General features: G+C 41.8%; 1 protein-coding gene across 2 annotated transcripts in view; it reads left to right on the top strand.

Moving 5' to 3' along the window:
- dpy19l3 (dpy-19 like C-mannosyltransferase 3) overlaps positions 1–25217 on the top strand; it is a 120956-nt gene that overhangs the window by 66556 nt on the left and 29183 nt on the right. For both annotated transcript variants that reach the window (XM_034680886.1, XM_034680885.1), the window contains exons 14-16: positions 704–815; positions 4900–4956; positions 5304–5386. In XM_034680886.1, coding sequence (XP_034536777.1) covers positions 704–815; positions 4900–4956; positions 5304–5386 — 252 coding nt within the window. The remainder of the gene's footprint in view (positions 1–703; positions 816–4899; positions 4957–5303; positions 5387–25217) is intronic.

Below are 25217 nucleotides of genomic sequence, written 5' to 3'. Positions count from 1 at the left end.
TGATTTCAGCACTTTCTCTAAAATGCTGATGAAGAGCGAAAGTCCAAAAGTGCAGAGAGCCATTCGTTTCTGTCAGACGGCTCCTTTGCATTAAAAACGTATTGAGATTTATTTCTATGAGGCGGCACTTCTTTATGCCCCTGCTCGCTCCTACTCTCTCTCTCTCTCTCTCTCTCTCTCCCTCCCTCTCTCTCTCTCCCTCACAGCTCCATCTCTGCACCTGTCAACAATTTTTCAGCTCATTTCATTCTCCTGGCCTTCTCTCTGCGGTTCACTCCTTTCTATTTAATCTCATTCATTCACTTTCTCTCTCATTTGTTCAGGCTCTGATTCCTGAGCTTTGTGCCAAAAACTTTATTAATAGAGATGTGTTTTAGGCTCTGAATGAAGCCACACTGGGACATTGTCCTGAACTGAAGTCCACTTTCTCGTCCTGCTTGCTATACTGGCTTGAGTGGGCACGCTAAAATCCAAGCATCAAATTGGAGAGCAGCCTTTATATCAGCAGTAAAACCCATTCATCCTTGTGTCATAAGGTTCAGGGTTTCTCAGATTGAGAGAGTTCCCCTCTGGACCTATCTTATTATTTATGTGTTTAGTTATTATCACTGAAAACTTTTGCTGAATAGATAATAAACAAAGGAAGACATCTCTTATAATCTGTTGATACTGATTTGGCTTCTCTCTTCAACTCTCTACTCAGGATGAAGTATATCTGGACGGGTCACATGTGTGCGGTTGCGGCCTACGGTGTGTGTGGGATGGAGCTGTGGACTCTGCTGCTCAACGCTCTCCGCTGCAACACTAAAGTTCTGGTAGGAACAACAACAGCTGCAATCCCAGCTCCAAACATCTGCTACACTGTCTTTTATTTTTCAACTCTGTTTTTAAAAAGTTTGATACTTGAGTTTTTAAACTTAGTTCAAGAGAAGAGTTGTTCTACTATATGCACATGTACTTTTGCACTAATCCAACTTTTTTATCCTTATTGGATGACTTGAATGTCTCCAATGTTAAAGATATATTTCTAGTTGTGAAGACGATATCACCAGACTACTGCCTCTCAACTTTAAAGGTGACATATCACGCTTTTTTCATCAATATATATTGGTCTAAGAGGTCCCCAAAACATGTCTTTAAAGTTTATGCTCAAAAAAACACTTTGAAATCAGATTTTGGCCTGCCTGAAAAGTCCTCTTCTTCATTCCTCATCAGAACACTCTGTTTTCCCTCTGACCACGCCCCCTCCAGAAGTGGATGTGCCTCGGCTCTCCAGCACGTTGATCTAATGTTTACATGTTGGCTGAATATACACGGCTGCTCATAGATCGCGTTACTTCAACCCTCTGAATCTGATCCAGAATCTGATCCTGACGGAGAGGCGCCTGCAGCAGGACCTTTCTGAAGGATTGGTCACAGATTCTGTTACTTGTTGTTTTATTTGTCAGTATGTCGACGTGAATCTTGGTACACAGCTACAGCTATGAACATGTAGCTATGTGGCTATGCTAACTAGCGCTAGCACTTATCCATGATAAATAAAAATCATCCACTAGATCTTCAAATCTGCAGACGTGGGGAGTAAAACCGACTGTTGTGTTTATTAAGACAGCCTACAACTAGCATGCCTCCCTCCTAAGCTCCTTGTTAGCACACATTTGTGCAGGGAATGAAAAACGGAGGAGGGATTCAGTATTATTTTATACAGTCTATGGGCTGAACAAGCTCCGAGCTCTGACTCCGTGACAGACCGGATATTGTTGTGACGTAACAAAAACACGGAAGTCTGAAACGGCTCGTTTCACACACATTTACAGAAAGGTGTAGAAATCAGAACAGGGGCAGAATAGATTTTTTTAATTCTCGGGGGGGTTTGTAGACATGCCAGGGAAACATATTTCAGGTAGAGAACCATTAAAAAGTCAATTTTGCATGATATGTCACCTTTAAAGAACATTCAGCCTCTTGTCGCATATTAGACATTTAAAAAACTGTGTAATATCAATGCTTCTGCTAAATGTTCTGCATAAGTAAACAACTAAAATAGCACACTTATCTGCAGTGTCTTGTTGCTGATATCATCCAAGCACTGTTCCATTGGACCACATAGAATATATTTGAGAAAGATTGAATGTACTTGTAATGAAAATCCTTTAATGCAGTAGAAGAATACCAAAGTTTCATTCCAAAGCAGCCTTGTAAGAACTCTACCTGAGTAAAAGTCAGTCCTGAATAAGTTATTACCACGTTACGACCACATAAGGTTCATTTGGGTCTCTTGGGGTCTCCTGTGGTCAAAGCAGTGCATCTTATTACTTTGTTAATCCTGTTCCTTACATGCATGTTTAGTATTCTGTAAATGAAACCTGCTTCCTTTAAACTTTCTGGCCTAATACTGTCAGATTTCTAAATATTCAGGTGTTGGCTTAGCTCAGTTGGTAGAGCAGGCTCCCCATGTTCAAATGCTGCAGCGCTTGTTGCACATGGCTCAGGCTCGACCTCTGGTCTTGTCATTATTTGGTGTACAATCGTGAATCCCATCAGCAATCATTGTTATTGATGTGATACATGCCTCTGGGAACTGCTACCAACTTCTCAGTAATCCTATTGTAGCCAGCTCTTACAAAAATGACCTCCAGCCAAGACTTCCTTTCTGCACTTGCAACGTAAACGCAGCCATTTATTTTCCATTACATGTCCCAGAACAGCTCCTGTCCATCTTTTCAAAGTATGCGTCACTCAATACAAACCTGAACTGGAAACATATTTTCTTGTGAAAAGAAAACAACTTTTAAAAAACATTTCTGATGCATTTTAGGAAGTCTGTAAATCTAACCACTAATGGGCAAACAGTGCAAAACAGCGTCAAGCTAATTGTCACCCAAGCTTGAATGTTACATCCAAACACTTTGTTAGCTGCACATGCGTGAAGATATTTTTTTAGGCAAAGCAAATATTGTCGCCAGATTACTGCTCATGGGAGTCAGGATCTCAGTGAAGCGGTGTGTGCTCTGCCTGCTTTTGCTCTCCACTTTTTTCTGCATTCACCAAAGTATGCAATGTGGTATGTGGTACTCAAACAGAAACCAGGACACTTCCAATGCTGAAGATCCAGGCTCCTGTGCACAGACTCTACGTTTTTATGTAGAATCTGCAGAGATTACTCTCTCTCTATATATATACATCTCTCTGCGGTCCTACCAAAAGAGGCAGGAACACCAAACTAATGATCATCTTTAAAATGTAAACAAAGGCACTTGTAATCTAAAAAGCATTAACTAAACTGCGCCAAATCAGATATCATCATCATCGGACCCAAATCCCTCACCACAACCACCCAAAACTTCTCCCTCACATTTGATAACACCACTCTGACTCCATCAACCCATGTTAGAAACCTCAGTATAATTTTTGACACCAACCTCACCTTTGTAAAACATGTCACTAACATCACCAAAACCACCTTCTTTCACCTGAAAAACATCCCCTGACTCCGCCCACTACTCTCCTTCGCTGCAGCTGAAACCCTGATCCATGCTTTCATCACCTCCAGAATTGACTACTGTAACAGCATCTTATATGGTTAATCATCCAAAGTCCTCAATAAACTCCAGTACATCCAGAACTCAGCTGCCCGTCTACTCACTCACTCCCGTTCCCGTGATCACATCACCCCTGTCCTCCAAAACCTCCACTGGCTTCCTGTCCCCCAACGCATTCACTTCAAACTCCTCCTCCTGACTTACAAAGCCCTCCATCACCTTGCCCCCTCCTATCTCACTGACCTGCTTCACCCTCACAACCCCTCCCGTGCTCTCCGCTCCTCTGATGAAAACCTCCTCTCCCCACCCTGTAGGACCAAGCACCGAACCTGGGGCGATAGGGCTTACTCCATTGCTGCCCCTGCCCTCTGGAACTCCCTCCACAAACACATACGCAACTCCACTGACCTACAAACATTGAAATCCCACCTCAAAATACACCTCTTCAGAACTGCTTTTAATTGTTAATGTTTTTATTTCCACTGTGTTTCTAACTTGTTTCTTTTATTGTGTCTTTTATTGTGTGCTATTTGTGAAGTGTCTTTGAGTTCTGTGAAAAGCGCTATATAAATAAAATGTATTGTTATTATTATTATTATTATTATTATTATTATTATTAGAATGAAGTGAATCTTGTGACTGATGGTCTGGGTTTGCTCTCTCAGGTCATGTACTGTCTTTAGCCTTTATTGACACCTTTTTAAAGCTCCATAGAATTTTCAAGATGGAACTATCTGATCAAACTTTAAAGACAAAGTATCTCTGTAGGCTTCAATGCCAACTTTGTGTATTTAAAAACTGACATTTTGATCTAAATGCCCGGAAAGGCAGCTTATCTGTAAAGTCCATACACTCAGGCAGTTAGCAGTAAACTATGTGTTACAGTGTAAAAATACAAAGACACATACAGTTTATTTAAGATCCAGTGACAGCCACCACTGGACCTTCCAACTGTGATATCACCTGTCTCAAAAAGGCACATTATGTCTGTCAAACACTCCTTGAATATTTTTGCTGGACTCTTTTTAAGATTCTCTGGTTTGACATGAAGCTTCTTTTTCCTGCTGCCTCTCAACCCCTTGTGTTTGAATCCTCAGCCTGCACTCTGCTCAGCTCCGTGCTGACATGGCTGCTGAAGCCACTAGGTGTCAGTGTGGTCATAACGTGACATGAGCAGGGATCAGATAAGAAAGGAGACTTGTGAACAACTTGGCTCTGTCTGGTTATCTGTGTGTTATCTCATTCTGTGCTCGTCTTCATTTTTAGGTATATCTCTGTCTGACTCCACCGTCACTGCCTGTGATACGATTATGCTCTTTCATTTCATTACGCCTGTTTTCTTTCTCTCGTTTTGCAGTTGAGGCTTGTCAGATATGCTGTCCCAGTGGCCATGATCGCTTGCCTGTATTACAAGGTATGCCATTCACTCGCTGCGTTATGTTCATCACTGTATTGACGGTCTCATTACAAAGCTGGAGCCGGTTTGTGCAAACTGTGTGCAGTGATATGAGAAAGGAAAACGCCTGGAATAGAAGTCTGGGAAGAAAATGATAAAAAGCAATTGGATCATAACGGGATACCTTCCCTTTTATTTATTTTGCCATTTGAAAAGTCTAAACGACAGCTGTATGCGCTGTTATATCCAGAGCAGTTATGAGCTGTTATTTAAGGTATATCTGTTTGTCTGCTGCTCTGCTTTACGGCCTAAATGAACACTAACACCAGATCCTCCATCACTGCTGTCTGTCTGTTTCTCTGCAGTTCTGGCCCAAGCTAATGGAGGAGCTATCAGAGCTGAGGGAGTTTTATGATCCAGACACTGTGGAGCTCATGACCTGGATTAGGTACGCACGCACACACAAACACACAAACACAAAGAGCAGCACTAGCAACTATGGAGCACACACCAAATTGAAACCAATCTGATTAGGTTGTTTCTGCTGATCAAGTTTCACTTTGCCTGATGTCCTTCATTAGTGTGTGTTCCGCTGCATGTGTGTGTACTCGTGCATTGCTGCTTGTTTGCGGGGGTGCCTCATCGATGAGTGATGAAAGCCGATGGGTTTGCATGAGGAAGACTTTGGGGGTGCTGGAAAGGTCCCAGCTGTTGGCAGAGCTGTAGCCCTCCTCGGGGTCTCTGCAGCCGGGCTTTCGATCAAGAGCGTCAGCACGGCGGGATCAGAGATGGAGCTGAGAATTGGAGAGGCTCCGTACTGCGGCTGCTGTGTGTGTTTTTGTGTTTGCACATCTGTGTGTGTCTGACATTTTCCAGTCATCAGGTTGGATGTGGGGTGCCGGGCTTCCTGTTGGTCTAGCACCACATACCATAAAACTAGGCAACAGCAATGTCTAGCCAAGGACACGTTGTGTTATTCCCGCAGTGTTTCTTTTGACTTTGTGTTGTAGCATCCAGAGCAGCAGAGAGACACAAGTTTCAGTTAAAATGGTGGGAAATGTAAATTAGCTGCTTTTACAACCCTCAGTGTTAAAGCACTCAGTATTAGAAGTTTAATAAAACAGCATCGCAACTGAACATCTGCATACAAGCCAGAAAGACTGAAGGTAGAGGAGAGACAGACTGAAGCTGACTTTAGTTTCAATGCTGCAGTCAAGAGCTTGTGTTGAAAGGTGAAGAATCAAATGAGGCAGAAATACCAAAAGAAGTTTTCTTTTAAAAATGTGGCTTTTCTGGGTGTCTGTGGGCCTAGCTGTTTGAGTACGCTCCCCATGTTCAGAGGATTAAGTCGGATTTATACATGTGCGTCGAATTGATGGCGTAGCCTACGTGGGAGGTCCGCGTAGCTCCCGTACCTACGTAGAGGCCTACGCATTTAGCTGACGTGTAGATTAACATAACACGCTCTGAATCGCTGTGGAAAAGTAAACAGAGATCGTAGCGGGGCCGGAAGCAGGCAACTGGATATCAGAGAGACCACACTGCCCTCAAGCGTTTCAGAGGAGAATTGCTGCGGGACATGGACACATCGATGCACAAGTATGTGGTGATCATGTCCGCATCAGCCAGCCCCTGCTGCATAGGGGAGACGCAGAAGTATAAATCAGCCTTTAGTCCTCATTGCATCAGTCACTGGTTCAACTCCCGGCCTGAACCCTGAACTGCATGTCTCTACTCCCTTGATTTCCTGTCTCTCTTCAGCTGTCCTATCAATGAAGGCAAACATGTCCAAAAATACAACTTATCTTATTGCATCAGATTTATTTATTCATCATTAGATTTATCGTCAATTTCCAAGAGATGAAACATTTGCTTGTTCAGATTTCTTAAACATAAAGATTTCCTACTTTTCTTTGTCATTTATGACAGTGAACAGAACAATTTGGTAACAGAATATTAGAAGCTACATGAAGACTTCATGTTGAGCTCTCGGAAATGTTTAACACTTTCTGAAACCGTTTGCACGTTTCAGAGATGTCTTAATTAATCCAAAAAAAGAAACAATCCTCAGATTAAAATATTCTGAAATCAATTTTTGGTTGCAGCCGAAGAGATGAGCAATCGTCCACTTATTGTTGTAGTGTGCATGAATGATTTAAAACACTTAAGAGCTCATATAGCATGTTTTTGTTGGTGATAATGAATTTACATACTTGCTTGTTTGCAGCTGTATGCGGTTTGTTGTAAATGAGATTGCTCGACTTAATGAATACAAATTGCTCTGTGCTGTGAGTGAATGCACAGAGTGCTGGTTTTAATCCTGGAATAAACTGTATATGTACTCAGAGCTCAGCCTCACACACTGAAACCTTCTCTTCCCACCCAGTGCAGACTCAATCAGATGAGTTTTCATCAGCTACTGGTACAAATAGATTGTGTTAACATGTTTTCCTTCATGTAATTCTTCACCAGATTAACAATCTTCTTACAGACATGTTGGATAACAGCCCTCCATTCAAACAAACAGATAATTAAAGCATTAGAGGCTAAATTAGACCCAGTTCAGATTTAGGGCTCACTCAGAGATGATCACTGTAGTCCCCTTGAATGCTTAATAAATCTTAATCCAAAGCTCATTATTTCCATGCTATCATCAGCAGCATGATGACACTGAGTGGACCAGATGTGATTTTTAAGAAATGGCCCATTTTTAGTCTAATCCTATTAGGCTGATAGAGGAATGGCCCAGGGAGAGAGAGCGAGATGGATAGCAACACAGAGGAGGAGAGGTTGGGATTTTGAATGTACTTGTGCGTGTGACATGGGTTCCCTTCCCTCCGGAGCTAATCCCATTAGGCTCTGAGGATTAGGGGCTGCCTACAGTTACCTTGGTTGGGGATGAGAGCAGGGCGGAGTGCTAAGCTTCTTGCTGCTGCGCTAATTACATTCCAGATGAAAGTGTTAAGATGAGGTTGGGAGGGGGGGTTATGGTGTATCCTCTCACTCGCTGTAGCTGAGGATGTTTTAGTTTTGTATGTAAAGATCACAGCAGATTCTCAAACTGCGTGGTAATGATGTGGGACACAGTGGAGATGGATGCACACATAGAAGAGAGCATTTATGTAAAGCTGTAGAGGACCCGTTGTGGTAATTCTAGCTGCAGGGGATGGGCTGCATGTATGAATCATGTATGACTAACAAAGGATGCATGTGTTCAGATGTAGATTTAATATGGCTGTGTCAAAAACAACAACGTGATCTCTATCTGGTTTCCATAGGATGACAAATCGTCTCTGCAGATTAGACTCTTCTCTTTATCTTTATAACTCTTACAAAGGCAATTTATCCTCATAACATGGATTAGGTTTAGAAGACGGCTTCAGAGATCATATTAAGATTAGATTACAAATGAAGAGGCCGTTATTAGAGCTCATCATACATGTGCAGTGATCTCATGAGTAAAGCATCAGGAAGGTTTTCCCATAGAAGTTGTCGATTCAGATGATTAGATGATATTGTCAGTCAGATCTCTGCACTCTTGCTATTCGGCTGTACGGTTGCTCACCGGGAAAGCGGGGCTGATTGCGTGTCAGGCTGTAAGCTTTACAAAGTCATTCAGTCGACGGCTGCTCAGGGTTGAGAGTTCATAGAAACAAGTGCAGATGTTGATTAAAGCTGTTGTGCTGAGGTTTAAGTACTTGTGAAACAGAGTGATGCTTCCTTATGACCACATAGAGTAAACAAGACCTTTAGCAAAAAGACTGATCATTTCTATATCATAATATAGATTGTATGTAGCTCCTGCGAGGGGGCAGTTGTCAGATGAGACGGTTGTCCACAGTGAGTGATTCATTTGACTTTTAGAAAGCAGGGTGACGTGTTTTGTCAAACGTATGCACAACAAAATAAGCAAGAGGTAACACTTTGTCCACAGGGGGCGCCAGAGTAACACAAAGTTTCTTTCAGGAGCTAAACACTGAAAAAACACAAAATCATTTTCAGTTCATCTCAGTTCCAACGATTGTTTCTCTGAAGTTCTTTGTTGGACACAGGACGGCGGGGGGCATCCAGCTAGTTTTTGGTTTTGATTTCACGTGTCTGTCATCATGTAGGTTTCTACAAAGAGTCAGATCATCCAGCTAGATCTGCTTCTCTCTAAAACAAACACACCCGCCGATTGATCCTGTGAAAGCAGGTTCATGTTGAAAATCTGTCTCTCTTCTGCAGAGGTTAGAGAAATATCAGCCCGACTGTTGAACTGTAGCTCTGTAGTTAGATAGAATCCTCTATCTGGGCAAGTCATTCTGTTAAAGACTGGTTATCTGATGTGAAACACTATGAGATTAGTCAGCACTCATGGCTGACTCATGGCAAGCAATTGAATACTCGCCATGAGTGTGACAAGACAGCCTCACAGGTAAATCTTTAAACTGATGTCGGCTGAGATTAGTGTTAAAGTGAATGATAGTGTGAGATGTTTCATCTGGTGTTCATTAACGGCACCAAGATGCAGAGACTGGAATATATCTGATGGTTTATTCAGGACATTATCATGGTTGATGCAAAGACAAAATGAACAGCTCTCTTAAATACAGTTTGAAGATCATAAAGAAACACTCCCTAAGAGGGAAATAACAATTTAAACTTCAACTATACAGAGCAAACCTTTAACTTCAGAAAGGTCAACCTCCATCAGAGTATGCGGTCAGAAATACACGTTACCTCTGTCTCTAAATCTAACTACAGGTCTAAAAGGTAAGATATGGCTTATACAAGTATATAGAAATGTTTAAAATTCATACTATCACTTAAGAAACAGTGGAATCCTTTTCTTGAACAGTTAAATCCTATCATTCTCAGTCAGGTGCAGCTTTAGAGCTATGTGTTTAGACAGGTTGATGAGGGGATTATCATAATTTGCAGTGCAATCATTCATGACCTCAGACTTTGAAGAACCGAGGTTCAGGTTAACACGATAACAACCAGCGGAGCTTCATCTTTACTTTGCACAGCCATAACTCACAGCTCTGCACTTGATAACAGCAGAGACTCCACAGCTCAGCTGTAGGCTGATACTCTGTTTAAATGGACAGTCAATAAATCAATAACAGGGCCTGCTCGTTCCACTGCCTCCAACTCTGAGTTATAGTTGTGAGTGTGCAGTTTTTAAAGTCGCAGACATCGCTCCAGCCTCTCCGTGTGCTCTGCTTTTCTCTTCCTCATTTTCACCTTTCTTAAATTCAGTTTGGTGTCAATCAATGAAGCCTGATTGAAAATAAAGAAGACATGATTTGGAATAGCTTCGGGGCTTTGCTCTCTCACATATAAATTCAAATGTTATGCGTGCAGAGTTTAGAGTAGTGCAAGTGTTACATGTGCAGCATAGAAAAGAAACAGCTTAAGCTCAGACACGTCTAATACACCGAGTATCAGGGCTCACAGATAACCTCAGTACACACTCTGTACGGTCGCTTCACCATGCAGGCTGCAGCTAGAGCAGGGAGCAAACCCTGCATATCACTTTAAAGAGCTCAGAGGAGAGACCAGAGTTTGAATTTAGTTATATGAAAGATAGTTGGGATATTTAAATTTCACGATGAGCTCTCCTCCAGTATCATTATTTCTTTTGTCACATTGGCACATAGAAATCTGAATCATACAATGTATAATCAGAATAACTACAGTTTGAAGATCAGTCAGTTACTCCTCTTTTTAAACCCTCTCACCAGCGGCCACTTTACAAACTTCACCAAACACAGCGGTCATCACGCCGGTCTCTGCTGGATCTGCATCTCATCCGTCTGAGCTGGAATATTTTGTCATGAAATATTCCTTGTGATTTTTTTCTCTCCACCTCCTGCCACCTCTCCTCTTCTGGATCCAGATATACACTCTGTGGTTGAGAATTATGAAGGCTGCAGTGAAAATTATTAATGAGGGCTTTGACAGCAGTTTTGCTGCAAATTCAGGAGGCTCTTCTAGCTACTCAGCACGACGACCTGTTTTGTGAAGGAAACGCTAAAAAGGAAAAGTCAGCAGGTTTGAGTGAAACACTGACTTTGTTTGTCCCACAAATCCATGAACTTGTATGAATTAGGATGTTGTCAGTGCCTTTTTTACGGAGCAATATGATGGCCAAAAAGACTTGTGTAAGCATTTTGGATGCTACATTTTGGAGAATGACATCTGATTAGACAAAGCCTACATTGTACATTTTGACTTTAGGCTTTGCACTCAGAACTTAGAATCTAACACCTTTCTTCCCGTTACAAGAGTTACATTTTTCAGGTTAGAAATCATTGAGCACTACTCTGTAGTTTTCCTAGCATTACATAGCTGAGATGCACTGAAAGAGCTCTCCAAACTCACCATTACTCTGAATTATAGCAGATCACTATTCCTCATCATACTTTACATCTGTTTTTGATAACATGAAGTGGTTCCAGTTAATATACAGTGGGTACGGAAAGTATTCAGACCCCTTCACTGTTTTTACATTTTGTTATGTTACAGCCTTTTTCCACAATGGATTCAATTCATTTTTTCCCTCATCAATCTACACACAATACTCCATAATGACAAAGTGAAAAATGTTTTGTAGAAAAATAAAACACTCAAATATGGCATGTGCATAAGTATTCATACCCTTTACTAAATACTTTGTTGAAGCACCTTTGGCAGTGATTACAGCCTCCAGTCTTCTCAGGTATGATGCTACAAGCTTAGCACACCTGGATTTGGGGAGTTTCTCCCATTCTTCTTTGCACATCCTCTCAATCTCGATGAGGTTGGATGGGGAGTGTCAGTGCACAGCTATTTTCAGGTCTTTCCAGAGATGTTCAATCAGGTTCAAGTCCAGGCTCTGGCTGGGCCACTCAAGGACATTCAGAGACTTGTCCTGAAGCCACTCCTTTGTTATCTTGGCTGTGTGCTGAGGATCGTTGTCCTGTTGGAAGGTGAACCTTTGCTGCAGTCTGAGGTCCAGAGCGCTCTGGAGAAGGTTTTCGTCAAGAGTCTCTCTGTACTTTGCTGCGTTCATCTTTCCCTTGATCCTGACTAGTCTCTCAGTTCCTCCTGCTGAAAAACAACCCTACAGCATGATGCTGTCACCACCAGGCTTCACTGTAGAGATGGTATTGGCCAGGTGATGAGCGGTGCCTGGTTTCCTCCAGACATTCAGGCCAAAGACTTCAATTTTGGTTTCATCAGACCAGAGAATGTGGTTTCTCATGGTCTGAGAGTCCTTAAGGTGCCTATTGGCAAACTTTCATGTGCTTTGTACCGAGGAGTGGCTTCCGTCTGGTCACTCCATCATAAAGACCTGATCTGTGGAGTGCTCCAGAGATGGTTGTCCTTCTGGAAGGTTTTCCCATCTCCACAGAGGAATGCTGGAGCTCTGTCAGAGTGACCGTTGGGTTCTTGGTCACCTCCCTGAACAAGGTCCTTCTCCCTCGATTGCTCATTTTGGCCAGGCAGCCAGCTCTAGGGAGAGTCCTGGTGATTTCAACTTCTTTCATTTACTTATGATGGACACCACTGTGCTCTTTGGGACCTTCAATGCAGCAGAAATTTTGTTTGTGTCCTTCCCCAGATCTGTGCCTCGCTACAATCCTGTCTCGGAGGTCTACAGACGATTCTTTTGACTGTGCTCTGACATGCACTGTCAACTGTAGGATCTTATATAGACAGGTGTGTGACTTTCCAAATCATGTCCAATCAATTGAATTTACCACAGGTGGACTCCAATCGAGATGTAGAAACATTTCAAGGATGGTCAGAGGAAACAGGATGCACCTGAGCTCTATTTTGAGTTTCAAAGAAAAGGGTTGGAATACATATGCACATGCAATATTTGAGTGTTTTATTTTTTACTGATTTGCAAAAATTTCTACAAAACATTTTTCACTTTGTCATTATGGGGTCATGTGTGGAGAATGTTGAAGAAAAAATAATTTGATCCATTTTGGAATAAGGGTGTAACATAACAAAATGTAGAAAAAGTGAAGGGGTCTGAATACTTTCTCTACTCACTGTATGTTGCACTAATTCAGTCATATGTGACTGTATGTCACCTAGAGGTTCTGCAGGAACATCTGGATTTGTGATCTGATATTTCCCCACAACTGTATTATAAATAGTATATATTTGTAGCCATCACATGCATCTGGGAGGATCAGCCTCCTAGCTTTTTTATGCAGCTATGACGTCATGATAAAATGTAATGGATTCTCCATGAGCACTGACGGTATATCTGTCAGGATCTTGCAGTCATTTTAACGGGTGAGTTTACAGCACCTTCAAAACTGTGTGAAAATCTTTTAATTTGCTGTGAGACTTAACTCTGAGTCAAATATATTTGATCCTGTTGAGTTTATTATGATAGGAGCTTTTTCATTCGCCTGCTTAAATACATGGTCTTACAGAAAATGCAGCAGTGACACTTCTGTGTGCCTGAAGCAAATCCAGCTATTCAAGAAAATCTCTCCAAATGATCAAAACTGTTAACAGATTGTTAAAATGAAAAACATTAAATTTAAAAATGAAGACGCTGTAATAATGTATCAGTTAATGTTTCAGTTAAAGGGAAGGTTCTGTTTTTTTCAGTGGGGTTGTATGAGGTACTTGTTAATAGTAAGTGTATTGGCCACCGGGGATGCCACACATCTAGACCCCCTCTGTTGAGAAAGAGGCCAGAGAAGCAGAACGAAGGCTCGGCTATCAACCTCTGCTGACAGGGTCAGCTCTACCACATGATATGGCTAATTTTACAAACCCCATCTAATGCAGTATTCTCAGTCTAAATGTAAGCTCTATGTGGAAATGTTTCTTTAATTGGCTGTCAGAAAGCCAGTTTTGCACTTCTCCTCATGTTCCTCCGCCTGTGTTATTCTCATCGCCTACTTGATGTTGTCAAGGTCAGGACCAGAACTGCCCTGACCCTGACCTGATGTGACATGGACCCAACTCGACCTCTGAAGGTGTGCTGTGATATCTGACACCACGATGTTTGCAGCCGATCCTTTAAGTGCTGGATGTTGGGAGGTTGCGCCTCCATGGATCAGACCTTGTTGTGCAGCACATCCTTCAGATGCTCCATTAGATTGAGATCTGGGGATTTTTTTTGCCTTAAGTTGACAGGACAGCCGAAGAGAGACGGCAAATATGGGGAGCAGAGAGCGGGAAGGTATACAGCAAATGGTCAACCTGCCACTGATTTAGCGAGGACTATAGCCTCTGTATATGGAGCGTCATATGGAGCATCATATACAGTCATGGCCAAAAGTTTTGAGAATGACACAAATATTACATTTTCACAAAGTCTGCTGCTTCAGGGTTTTTAGGTGTTTTTGTCAGATGTTTCTATGGTATAATGAAATACAATTAGAAGCATTTCATAAGTATCAAAAGCTTTTATGGAGAGTTACACAGAATTCATGCAATAAGTCAATATTTGCAGTGTTGACCCTTCTTTTTCAAGACCTCTGCAATTCTCCCTGGCATGCTGTCAATCAACTTCTGGACCAAATCCTGACTGATGGCAGTCCATTCTTGCATAATCAATGCTTGGAGTTTGTCAGAATTTGTGGGTTTTTGATTGTCCACCCGCCTCTTGAGGATTGACCACAAGTTCTCAATGAGATTAAGATCTGGGGAGTTTCCTGGCCAAGGGCCCAAAATCTTAATGTTTTGTTCCCCGAGCCATTTTGTTATGACTTTTGCTTTATGGCAAGGTGCTCCATCATGCTGGAAAAGGCATTCTTCATCACCAAACTGCCCTTGGATGGTTGGGAGAAGTTGCTCTCGGAGGACGTTCTGGTACCATTCTTTATTCATGGCTGTGTTTTTAGGCAAGATTGTGAGAGAGCCCACTCCCTTGACCGAAAAGCAACCCCACACATGAATGGTCTCAGGATGCTTCACTGTTGGCAAGAGACAGGACTGACGGTAGCGCTCACCTGGTCTTCTACGAACAAGCCTTCCTCCAGATGCCCCAAACAATCGGAAAGGGGATTCATCAGAGAAAATGACTTTACCCCAGTCCTCAGCAGTCCAGTCCCTGTACCTTCTGCAGAATATCAGTCTGTCCCTGATGTTTTTACTGGAGAGAAGTGGCTTCTTTGCTGCCCTCCTTGACACCAGGCCTTCCTCCAAAAGTCTTCGCCTCACTGTGCGTGCAGATGCACTAACACCTGCCTGCTGCCATTCCTGAGCAAGCTCTGCACTGGTGGTGGCCCGATCCAGCAGCTGTAACACCTTCAGGAGACGGTCCTGGCGCTTGCTGGACTTTCTTGGGCGCCCTGGAGCCTGTTTGGCAACAATTGAACCTCTCTCCTTGAAGTCCTTGATAATTGGATAGACGGTTGACTGAGGTGCAATCTTACTCTCTGCTATAAACTTCCCTGTTAGGCCCTTTTTGTGCAATGCAATGATGGCTGCACGTGTTTCCTTGCAGGTAACCATGGCTAACAGATGAGGAACAATGGTGTCATGCACCATCTTCCTTTTAAAGTGTCCAGTCACTCAATCATGACAGATTGATCGCCAGCCTTGTCCTCATCAACACCCACACCTGTGTTAATGTGTGTGACACCTGTGTGTCATTGAAATGATGTTAGCTGGTCCTTTTGTGGCAGGGCTGAAATGCAGTGGAAATGTGTTTTTGGTGATAAAGTTCATTTTCAAGGCAAAGAGGGACTTTGCAATTATTTGCAGTTGAGCTGATCACTCCTCATAACATTCTGGAGTATATGCATTTACCATTACCATTTGCCATTATAAAAACTGAAGCAGCAGACTTTGTGAAAATTAATAGTTGTTTCATTCTCAAAACTTTTGGCCATGACTGTAGACCGCTATGCAACGGTGCCCCATGTATAACTACTTATTACACCACGCACTGTCTTACTACTACTTACTGCTACTGTTAGTTTAGTCACTATTATCTACATAGTTTGTTTTTAGACTTAATGAATCATCTTTCTGTTCTTATTCTATTAGAAACACTTTGTCTGTGCTCTAGGCTCTGTGTCCATTTACATGTTTTTCGCTGGCAGCACAACCTCAGTTCCAGAGCACGTCTCACCAGGCTTTACTGATGCAAAGGTACAAAAGTTGCCTCACAGCACTTCCGTTTCCCTCTGTAGTGACTGTTGTGTTTGTTTTCTAATGCACTCTATGCTTCAAAAAGAGTGTGGTTTCTCGTGTCTCATTTCTCTGGCGAATGGACCTCTGCCATAGTGGTTGCCATCGTTGATATCACAAGTCCTATACCCTTTCTCGATTTTGATTGGTCGGTGATGGAGAAGTGAGACTGACAGTGTCCTTCAAGTTTAACCATTTTAAACTGAGAGCCCTGAGAGCGCAACAGCAAAGATAACCTGGACGCTAAATGGTGAAAACATTAAACTGCATTGTTTTTGCGTAGGAAACAAGTGCTGCCAGCGCATAAAAACTGCATTATTCGGCACGGCTTCTAACATTTTCACATTTAATATTTAATTCATCACTTACATTTGATTTGCTGTTGTACTCTTATTTTTTTCACTGTATATTTAAAGCAATCCTGGATTATAATTTTTTCTTTAGGATTAATGGATTTCATTTTATCTTATTTTTAAACCCCAGTGTGTCAGCCTCCGCACTTCCTGAAAGAGCAGAGTCATTATTACAGAGCCATTTGAAGTGTTTATTTTAATAACCACGGCTGTCATTTTCTGGTTTTCAAGATGTCTTAATACAGGCAAAGATCCTTACTCACAGGAGCTCCTGGATAATTATAGTCCAGTGAAAATAAAGCTCCTCTCTCTCTCTCTCTCTCTCTCTCTCTCTCTCTCTCTCTCTCTCTCTCTCTCTCTCTCTCTCTCTCTCTCTCTCTCTCTCTCTCTCTCTCTCTCTCTCTCCTATTAGTTTTATAGATCTGTTTCATTGTGTCCATCTGTCTGTGTAATTAAAAGCAATTATTTGATCTAGTCTCTGGAAACGTGTGTCACTGTTCATCTGTGAATCCGTCATTTTAAAGATACAGTTTTGTCCCCCTGTGATTTTTTTATCCCCATCATTTTTTAGAGCCTCTACTTGTGCTGGCACTGACTCACTCTCTCGCCCCCTTAATTGTCTTCCTGTCCTCCTGCTCCTTGTCGTGTTCTAAATTGTTTAAATTAGCAGCATTTGGCCTGCTGCTGAAACAGGGAAAGTGCGGCTCTGTGTCTGTGTTCTCTGTGTGTGTGCGTGTCTCCTTCTCTTGTCTAACTCATCCTGAGGCTGAACAGAGACGAGTCTGAGGGGGAGAAAGATGTCCTTGATTGAACTACCCACCTCTCAATCAGCAGTGAGACTTCAGGGGGGAAATTTACCGCCCGGCACACTTGTAACACTCCCAAATCCTTTCTGAATCTCACTATTAGTTGTCATCATTATTTCCACTCAGCACCACTTAACCATGAGAGTTTGTGTGTGTGTGTGTGTGTGTGTGTGTGTATGTGTGTGCGCACAGTCGGAATGTTATCTCAGCTCTTTGCAGGTGGAAGTAACTAAAATAATCATCTGAAAAGCAGCTGTTTCATTACTGAGGCTGCACTCCCACACACTGTTTCCTCACTCAGATATTCTGAATGGTTAGGATGGTGTAAGTTGGGGGAAGTTGTGTTTGAAATTTTGTGAAGTTACCAAACACTGTGTTCTGTTAGAGTTAGCATAAATGTGACTTTTTTTTCTTCCAGAGCACACCCCCTCACTCCAGCTTGATGGAGAGTACAAAGTACATGCCTCTTCTTACTGTGATTCAAACATTACCAGCCTGATTTGAATCATTAGGATTTCAGGTTATCCACGGACATGCTGGTGAAATATTTAAAGTTGTATACCTTATTTAAAAAAATGTAATTCACTCTACACAGCTGTTTAACTTCAGTACTACACATATTTTTCCTCTTTGGTATTTTAACATGAGCAACCAGCATGGATACGGGCTTTCAAGAATGCAACTTAAGTTGGTTAATCCACATACTCATGCAGTGTGTTCCACATTATGAGTGGTCCTTTGTCTGCGTCTATAATGTTGCATAGAGACATCTCCACATGCAAAGTGGTGTGTACGATGAGCTCAAGTTATTTATGCTGGGCCTTCATTTTTTGTGAACCCTCAAGTTCAAAGTTTAAACCCTGCCTGTGATTTTGTTTCTGCACTCCAGCCGGAATCCAGCCCTCTGCTGAGATCAGGATAGTTCTGATTTTTGGGATCCTAGTCCCACTTGAGTGTTTTGAGCAACACATTAGGGATGTGTTTTGTCATTTCAAGACAAAACACTATTGATAGTCACTGGCATCTATTCTGTGATCAATCGTAATCAATCCCCCCAAAGGTGCGGCACAGGCAGCGTCAGTCTCAACCTTTATGCCTGTGTTTCTGAGATATAGCAGCAGTGCGTGTATGTTTACATTTTACAGCCATGCTTGGTATCTGCATTTTTTTTCCGTTTCTGAATCTCACACCAGTACACACATACTCCCAGCGACTATCCTTAATGTTTTTGTTTTGCTGTTTAATACAGTTAGCATTCTTCTTCTTCTTCTGTTACTTAACCCTCCTGTTATGTTTGTTTCTCTGGAACAGCAATAATGTTCCTGGGTCAATTTGACACAGGGCATGTTCAATTATCCAAAAGTGTCAGAACCCCAAAAAATCCCAATACACATTTGTTTTAATCTAAATTTTAACTCCATTATTAACCATTTAAATCAATATTTAGTCCATTGGTGTTTTTTTTATTCACACAGATCATGGTTCAATGAGGATAACTCACCTGTTCTTCATGACAATTCATGTTAGAACTTTTTTTAATGTATATTGAAAGACCTAAATATGAATACAATAGTTTTACATGACATAGATTTTTGTTTATTTTATTTTACATTTAGATTTTTTTTCTTTTTATGAAGTGATGTTGATAAATTGACACGACACATCATTTGTCCCAAGCTGCCCAGGTGCTGCATTTAGCTGGTTTGAAAGGCATATATTGCCTAAAATAGATTTTAAAAAGGGTCAATTTGACCCGCAACATAACAGGAGGGTTAATGCAAACAGCTTTAAGATGCTTTATAGCCACCATATGGCGGTAATAGCGTTTTACAACCAGGCCCTGGTAAAAACCATGTCTATGGTAACAATGCTGAAAAACTGTACATTTAAATGAGATAATATTCACATTGACTCTTCAGTTTTTAATAAGTGAACGAATATTTGAGCATTTGAAAATAATGACCCATCCCTACTACACATACTGGAGGTGTAATCCTGATCAGATTTAGATTACCTGATCTAATCAAGTTGTCAGATTTTGTAATCTTTCTGAACAACCTGACTTTTATCCCTTCTGATTCCGAATCTGATCGGTTTTCCATCCATCCATCCATCCATCCATCCATCCATCCATCCATCCATCCATCCATCCATCCATCCATCCATCCATCCATCCATCCATCCATCCATCCATCCATCCATCCATCCATGCATGGATGTGCACCCACATCGAGAACATGCAAATCTCACACAGAAAAGCCATGGGATTTGAACCAGCAACTGTATTGCGGTGAGACAACAGCACTAACCACTGCACCACCATGCATCTCATATTGCACTTTTGACCAATGAAAAGCAGGGAAGCTGTACAGCAGCTTAAAAATGTGCTTTTGTATTGCTTCAGTTCTATTTAGTCTCTATCAGTCTGAAAATCAATATTCAGGATTCAATTTGATAAGCACAAGTTCCTTTTTCATTTCCTCAGAAGATATCCAGTCAATTAAAACTCAAGCCAAACACCTGTGTGGGCGAACTGGCGTGTTTGCAGAGCCTTTAAAGATAAATGTAAATGAGTTCTGTCTGAAAGAAAGGAAGTTATGACGAGGGCATGGAGTGTTTTTAGTCTATGTTTTGTGGCTGCAGGTGATAAGTTCTGAAGGCAAATGTGGGCAGGACTCATCAAAGACCTTTGCAGTTGTTATCACAAATGTCCGAGTGCAGAGCATGAACAGGTGGATGGATTTAGATTTTGGTCAAATAGAAAAAAAGCCTTCTTTTTTTTTTTGGACCGCATCTGAAACAACATGATGTGGATGGAAACCGAAAACAAGAAAAACATAAACAAGTGACAGCCTGGCAAAAATCATGATCCAACAAGTGTGGTGTATTTATTTGTATAAAAAAAAGTTTAAGACTATTTTATTATAAATTAAACTTAAAGGTGACATAACACGCTTTTTTCATCAATATGTATTGGTCTAAGAGGTCCCCAAAACATGTCTTTAAAGTTTATGAACAAAAAAACACTTTGAAATCAGATTTTGGCATGCCTGAAAAACCCTCTTCTTCAGTCCTCCTCAGAACACTCTGTTTTCCCTCTGACCACGCCCCCTCAGGAAGTGGATGTGCCTCGGCTCTCCAGCACGTTGATCTAATGTTTACATGTTGGCTGAATATACACGGCTGCTCATAGATCACGTTACTTCAACCCTCTGAATCTGATCCAGAATCTGATCCTGACGGAGAGGCGCCTGTAGCAGGACCGTTCTGAAGGATTGGTCATAGATTTAGTGTTTCTTGTTATTTTATTCATCAGTATGTAGACGTGTATCTTGGTACACAGCTACGAACATGTAGCTATGTGTCTATGCTAACTAGCGCTAGCACTTATCCATGATAAATAAAAATCATCCACTAGATCTTCAAATCTGCAGACGTGGGGAGTAAAACCGACCTCTACCAGAAAGGCAGCAGGACCTTTTATGAAGGATTGGTCACAGATTTAGTGTTTCTTGTTGTTTTATTTGTCAGTATGTCGACATGTGTCTTGGTACACAGCTACAGCTACAGCTACAGCTACAGCTATGAACATGTAGCTATGTGGCTATGCTAATTAGCGCTAGCACTTATCCATGATAAATAAAAATCATCCACTAGATCTTCAAATCTGCAGACGTGGGGAGTAAAACCGACCTTTGTGTTTATTAGGACAGCCTACAACTAGCATGCCTCCCTCCTAAGCTCCTTGTTAGCACACATTTGTGCAGGTAATGAAAAACAGAGGAGGGATTCAGTATTATTTTATACAGTCTATGGGCTGAACAAGCTCCGAGCTCTGACTCCGTGACAGACCGGATATTGTTGTTACGTAACAAAAACACTGAAGTCTGAAACGGCTCGTTTCACACACATTTACAGAAAGGTGGAGAAATCAAAACAGGGGCAGAATGGATTTTTTTCATTCTCGGGGGGTTTGTAGACATGCCAGGGAAACATATTTCAGGTAAAGAACCATTAAAAAGTCAATTTTGCATGATATGTCACCTTTAAAGGCTTATGAACAGTAGTGAGCATTAGAGTGCCTTAAGGCTTATTTATACTTCTGTGTCGCCCCTACGCAGCAGGGGCTGTAAATGCGGGAAATACAATGCCGCCGAGCGGACCAATCACAGGGTTTGCTGTCCGCGTCAATTCTACGGGTAGTTACATTTTGTAGGAGGTGCATGCCAGCTAGGTATGTGGGCCTCTGCGTAGGTACGGGAGCTACGCTGACCTCCGACGTAGGCTATGCCGTCGATTCAACGCAGAAGTATAAATCAGGCTTTAGTTGACTGAGTGGATGGTGCAGCTCGGTGGGTTGGAGTCAGCTTGAGATATTTTAGGAGGTCACAATCCGTGGTTTTCTCATACTCTCTGTTACTGTTATATCTTCATTTTACTCAATCAATCAATCTGTATCTATATATCACCAAATCACAGCAAATGTTAGCTCAAGATGCAGGCAGAAACCTGGAGCAGAACCAGACTCATCTTAGACAGCCATCTGCCTCGACCGAGTAGGGGTTTGAAAGAGTCTGGTTAGAAAGACGGTGACTGAAAGGGCAGTGTCAGGCTCAGCTAAGGTTGTAGCTTATGTCTTATGTCTGATTTGCATCTTCAGGACTTGAGTGGAATTGGTGGCCACTCTGCCTTCTGAGACATTAGACTGCATGGCAGAGGACGAAGCACCACCTTGACAGGTTTCATTTATTGAAGTTTGTCTGGTGGAGTCGGTTGAAACATGGCCAAAGCAGATCTTCTGCTGCAAGCCGACCAAGAGGAGACTTCTTAGTACTTGCTACAACTAAAGTCCAAATGGTAATATGTTTGGTTTTTTCATCTCTAGGGCAGAAGGCAGCTGCTTTGAATGCCCCTTTGTCTTGGCAGTATCTTGAGGCGAGGTCCAGAGTGCTGAACCATTTAACACTGAGGAGAGGGTACATTGTGTCAACAGGTGTGATATCAAACATGCTTTCAAGCATTAGAATATTTACACAAAAAGCACACTGAGAAATATAACCTTTCACTGAAGCTATGTCTCAGGCAATATAACAAAGGTGAGAGCAGTGTTTCTCATTTTTAGCTCTGTTTTGGTTACTGGACCTGATTTTCTGATAAATGTGTGCTGATAATGTTAAAAGTCATGTGAAGGAAACGGTTATTATCTCCCCATGCTCACAGAAATTCAAACACAGCAGTATCTGTATCTGTTCTCAGTAGCAGCATTGAGCTTATTACAGTCATTAGCTCATTTGTTTAATGTCGGTGGGGAGCACTCCTGTGCCTTCTGGCATTTACACACGACAATCTAAACCCGAAACTAAATGTAAATCATGAGAGAGGAGGTGGAAGCCGCCCTCTGGGACGCAGTGATTGCAGCGATTAAATCCGAACACTCACAGAAAGAGAAGACGGGAAGAAATGGAAATGACCCACATCTACTGCAGGTCAAAGGGTCGAGACATCAGCAGCCCACGCATCTGCTCAAGAACGTGCATGAATACACAGAGTCATAACCCATCACAGCATACCACACATGCACACATCCACTCTGGTGAAGTATTCATTTCATACAAAGCTTGTGGAAGTCTTTATTTTGTTCCAGCACAGACACAAAGCGTGCACTCTGAACAGCAGTGAACGCTTGGTATTTATTTGTAACTGGACTGTAACAAGGACATCCTTAACATCATATAATCTCACATCTTTATCAGCGTTTCAGTGCTTTGGTGTTCTTTAGTGTGCTTTGTTGAGGTGTGGAGCTTCCCTTTTCTCACTTTCTTTCAGTCTAAGAGTGAGGATTGAAATCATATCTGTAGAATATCAGAATGTGATTTAGCATTTTCTTGCTGAAATAAGGCCATCCCTGATAATTTTGCTGTATTTGTTACTCCAAAATCTCTATATACTGTTAAAGGTGACATATCACGCTTTTTTCATCAATATATATTGGTCTAAGAGGTCCCCAAAACATGTCTTTAAAGTTTATGCTCAAAAAAACACTTTGAAATCAGATTTTGGCATGCCTGAAAAGCCCTCTTCTTCAGCCCTCCTCAGAACACTCTGTTTTCCCTCTGACCACGCCCCCTCAGGAAGTAGATGTGGCCTCGGCTCTCCAGCACGTTGATCTAATGTTTACATGTTGGCTGAATATACACGGCTGCTCACAGACCCGCGTTACTTCAACCCTCTGAATTTGATCCAGAATCTGATCCTGACGGAGAGGCGCCTGCAGCAGGACCTTTCTGAAGGATTGGTCACAGATTTAGTGTTTCTTGTTGTTTTATTTATCAGTATGTAGACATGTGTCTTGGTACACAGCTACGAACATGTAGCTATGTGGCTATGCTAACTAGCGCTAGCACTTATCCATGCTAAATAAAAATCCTCCACTAGATCTTCAAATCTGCAGACGTGGGGAGTAAAACCGACCTCTACCAGAAAGGTAGCGGAACCTTTCTGAAGGATTGGTCACAGATTTAGTGTTTCTTGTTGTTTTATTTGTCAGTATGTAGACGTGTGTCTTGGTACACAGCTACAGCTTCTGCCACAACATGTAGCTATGTAGCTTCGACATGTAGCTATGTAGCTATGCTAACTAGCACTAGCACTTTTCCATGACAAATACAAATCATCCACTAGATCTTCAAATCTGCAGACGTGGGGAGTAAAAACAACCTTTGTGTTTATTAAGACAGCCTACAACTAGCATGCCTCCCTCCTAAGCTCCTTGTTAGCACACATGTGTGCAGGGAATGAAACAGAGGAGGGGTTGAGTATTATTTTATACAGTCTATGTCCAAGCTCCGAGCTTTGACTCCGTTACAGACCGGATATTGTTGTGACGTAACAAAAACACGGAAGTTTGAAACGGCTTGTTTCAGGCACATTTACAGAAAGGTGGAGAAATCAGAACAGAGGCAGAATGGATTTTTTTCATTCTCGGGGGGTTTGTAGACATGCCAGGGACACATATTTCAGGTAGAGAACCATTAAAAAGTCCATTTTGCATGATATGTCACCTTTAAGCATTAATGAGGCCTTCACAATATGCAGGTTATACATGTCATGTGCACTAATGCAGCCCCATGCTACCACTGATGCTGGCTTTTGAACTGATGAATAACCAGCCAGATGGCCCCGCTCCTCATTAGCCCGGAGGTTTTGGTCATTATCTGTTGCATGCAGAGATTTCTTGAGATTTTCTTAACTTTTAATGATATTATGCACTGAAGACGATGAACTCCTTAGATTCTTTGCTGTTTTAACACTGCGGAACATAACTCTTTAATTGTGACACTGTTTGCCTCCACATTCTTTCACGATTTAGTGAACATCACTTTGGGAAGATGTTATGTCAAAAATTCAGTTCACAAACATGGAAGTTAGTTGCTTAAGAACATCTGTATTTGCTTTGCTTTGTTATAGATTTAAATACTGGCTTAAAGTAAGCCGCCAGGTCAACAAGTCACTTAGTAGGAGTCCATTGTAAAGTATAAATGTCAGAGTCCGTCAGAATCACACAGACGATGAGATGACAGTTACATGTAAGTTGTCAATCAGTAATTTGTTGTTTGTGCTTGGTCCTGCATTTTTCCATTGAGCATAAACCAAGCTTCAGTCCTCTCTTATATTCAGTATGTGTTTGATTATACTTCTGATTATACTTCCAGCTTTGTGAAGAAACGTGGTCTCAATATCCAATGTGCGGTCTTGTGCTGACAATATGAGTCCTCAGGGTCAGAGTGGGAAGTATTCTTTACCCACACAATCAGTCTTGTCTGTCTTTGTGCTGTCCCGTGGGGAGGCCCAGGTTTAGATTAAAAACGACCCTGAGGTGAACATTACAGGTAAGAGACGAGTGTGCGGATGTTTTGTCATAATAGAGGCCAGGTAAGGTTAAATTTGGTGTAAAGGAGGTGCACACAGATATTGAAAT

This window comes from Notolabrus celidotus, chromosome 3 (genome assembly GCF_009762535.1).
Source record: "Notolabrus celidotus isolate fNotCel1 chromosome 3, fNotCel1.pri, whole genome shotgun sequence".
Classification (NCBI taxonomy): domain Eukaryota; kingdom Metazoa; phylum Chordata; class Actinopteri; order Labriformes; family Labridae; genus Notolabrus; species Notolabrus celidotus.
The sequence above is the reverse complement of the archived record's forward strand: the minus strand, read 5'-3'. Positions and strand labels throughout refer to the sequence as shown.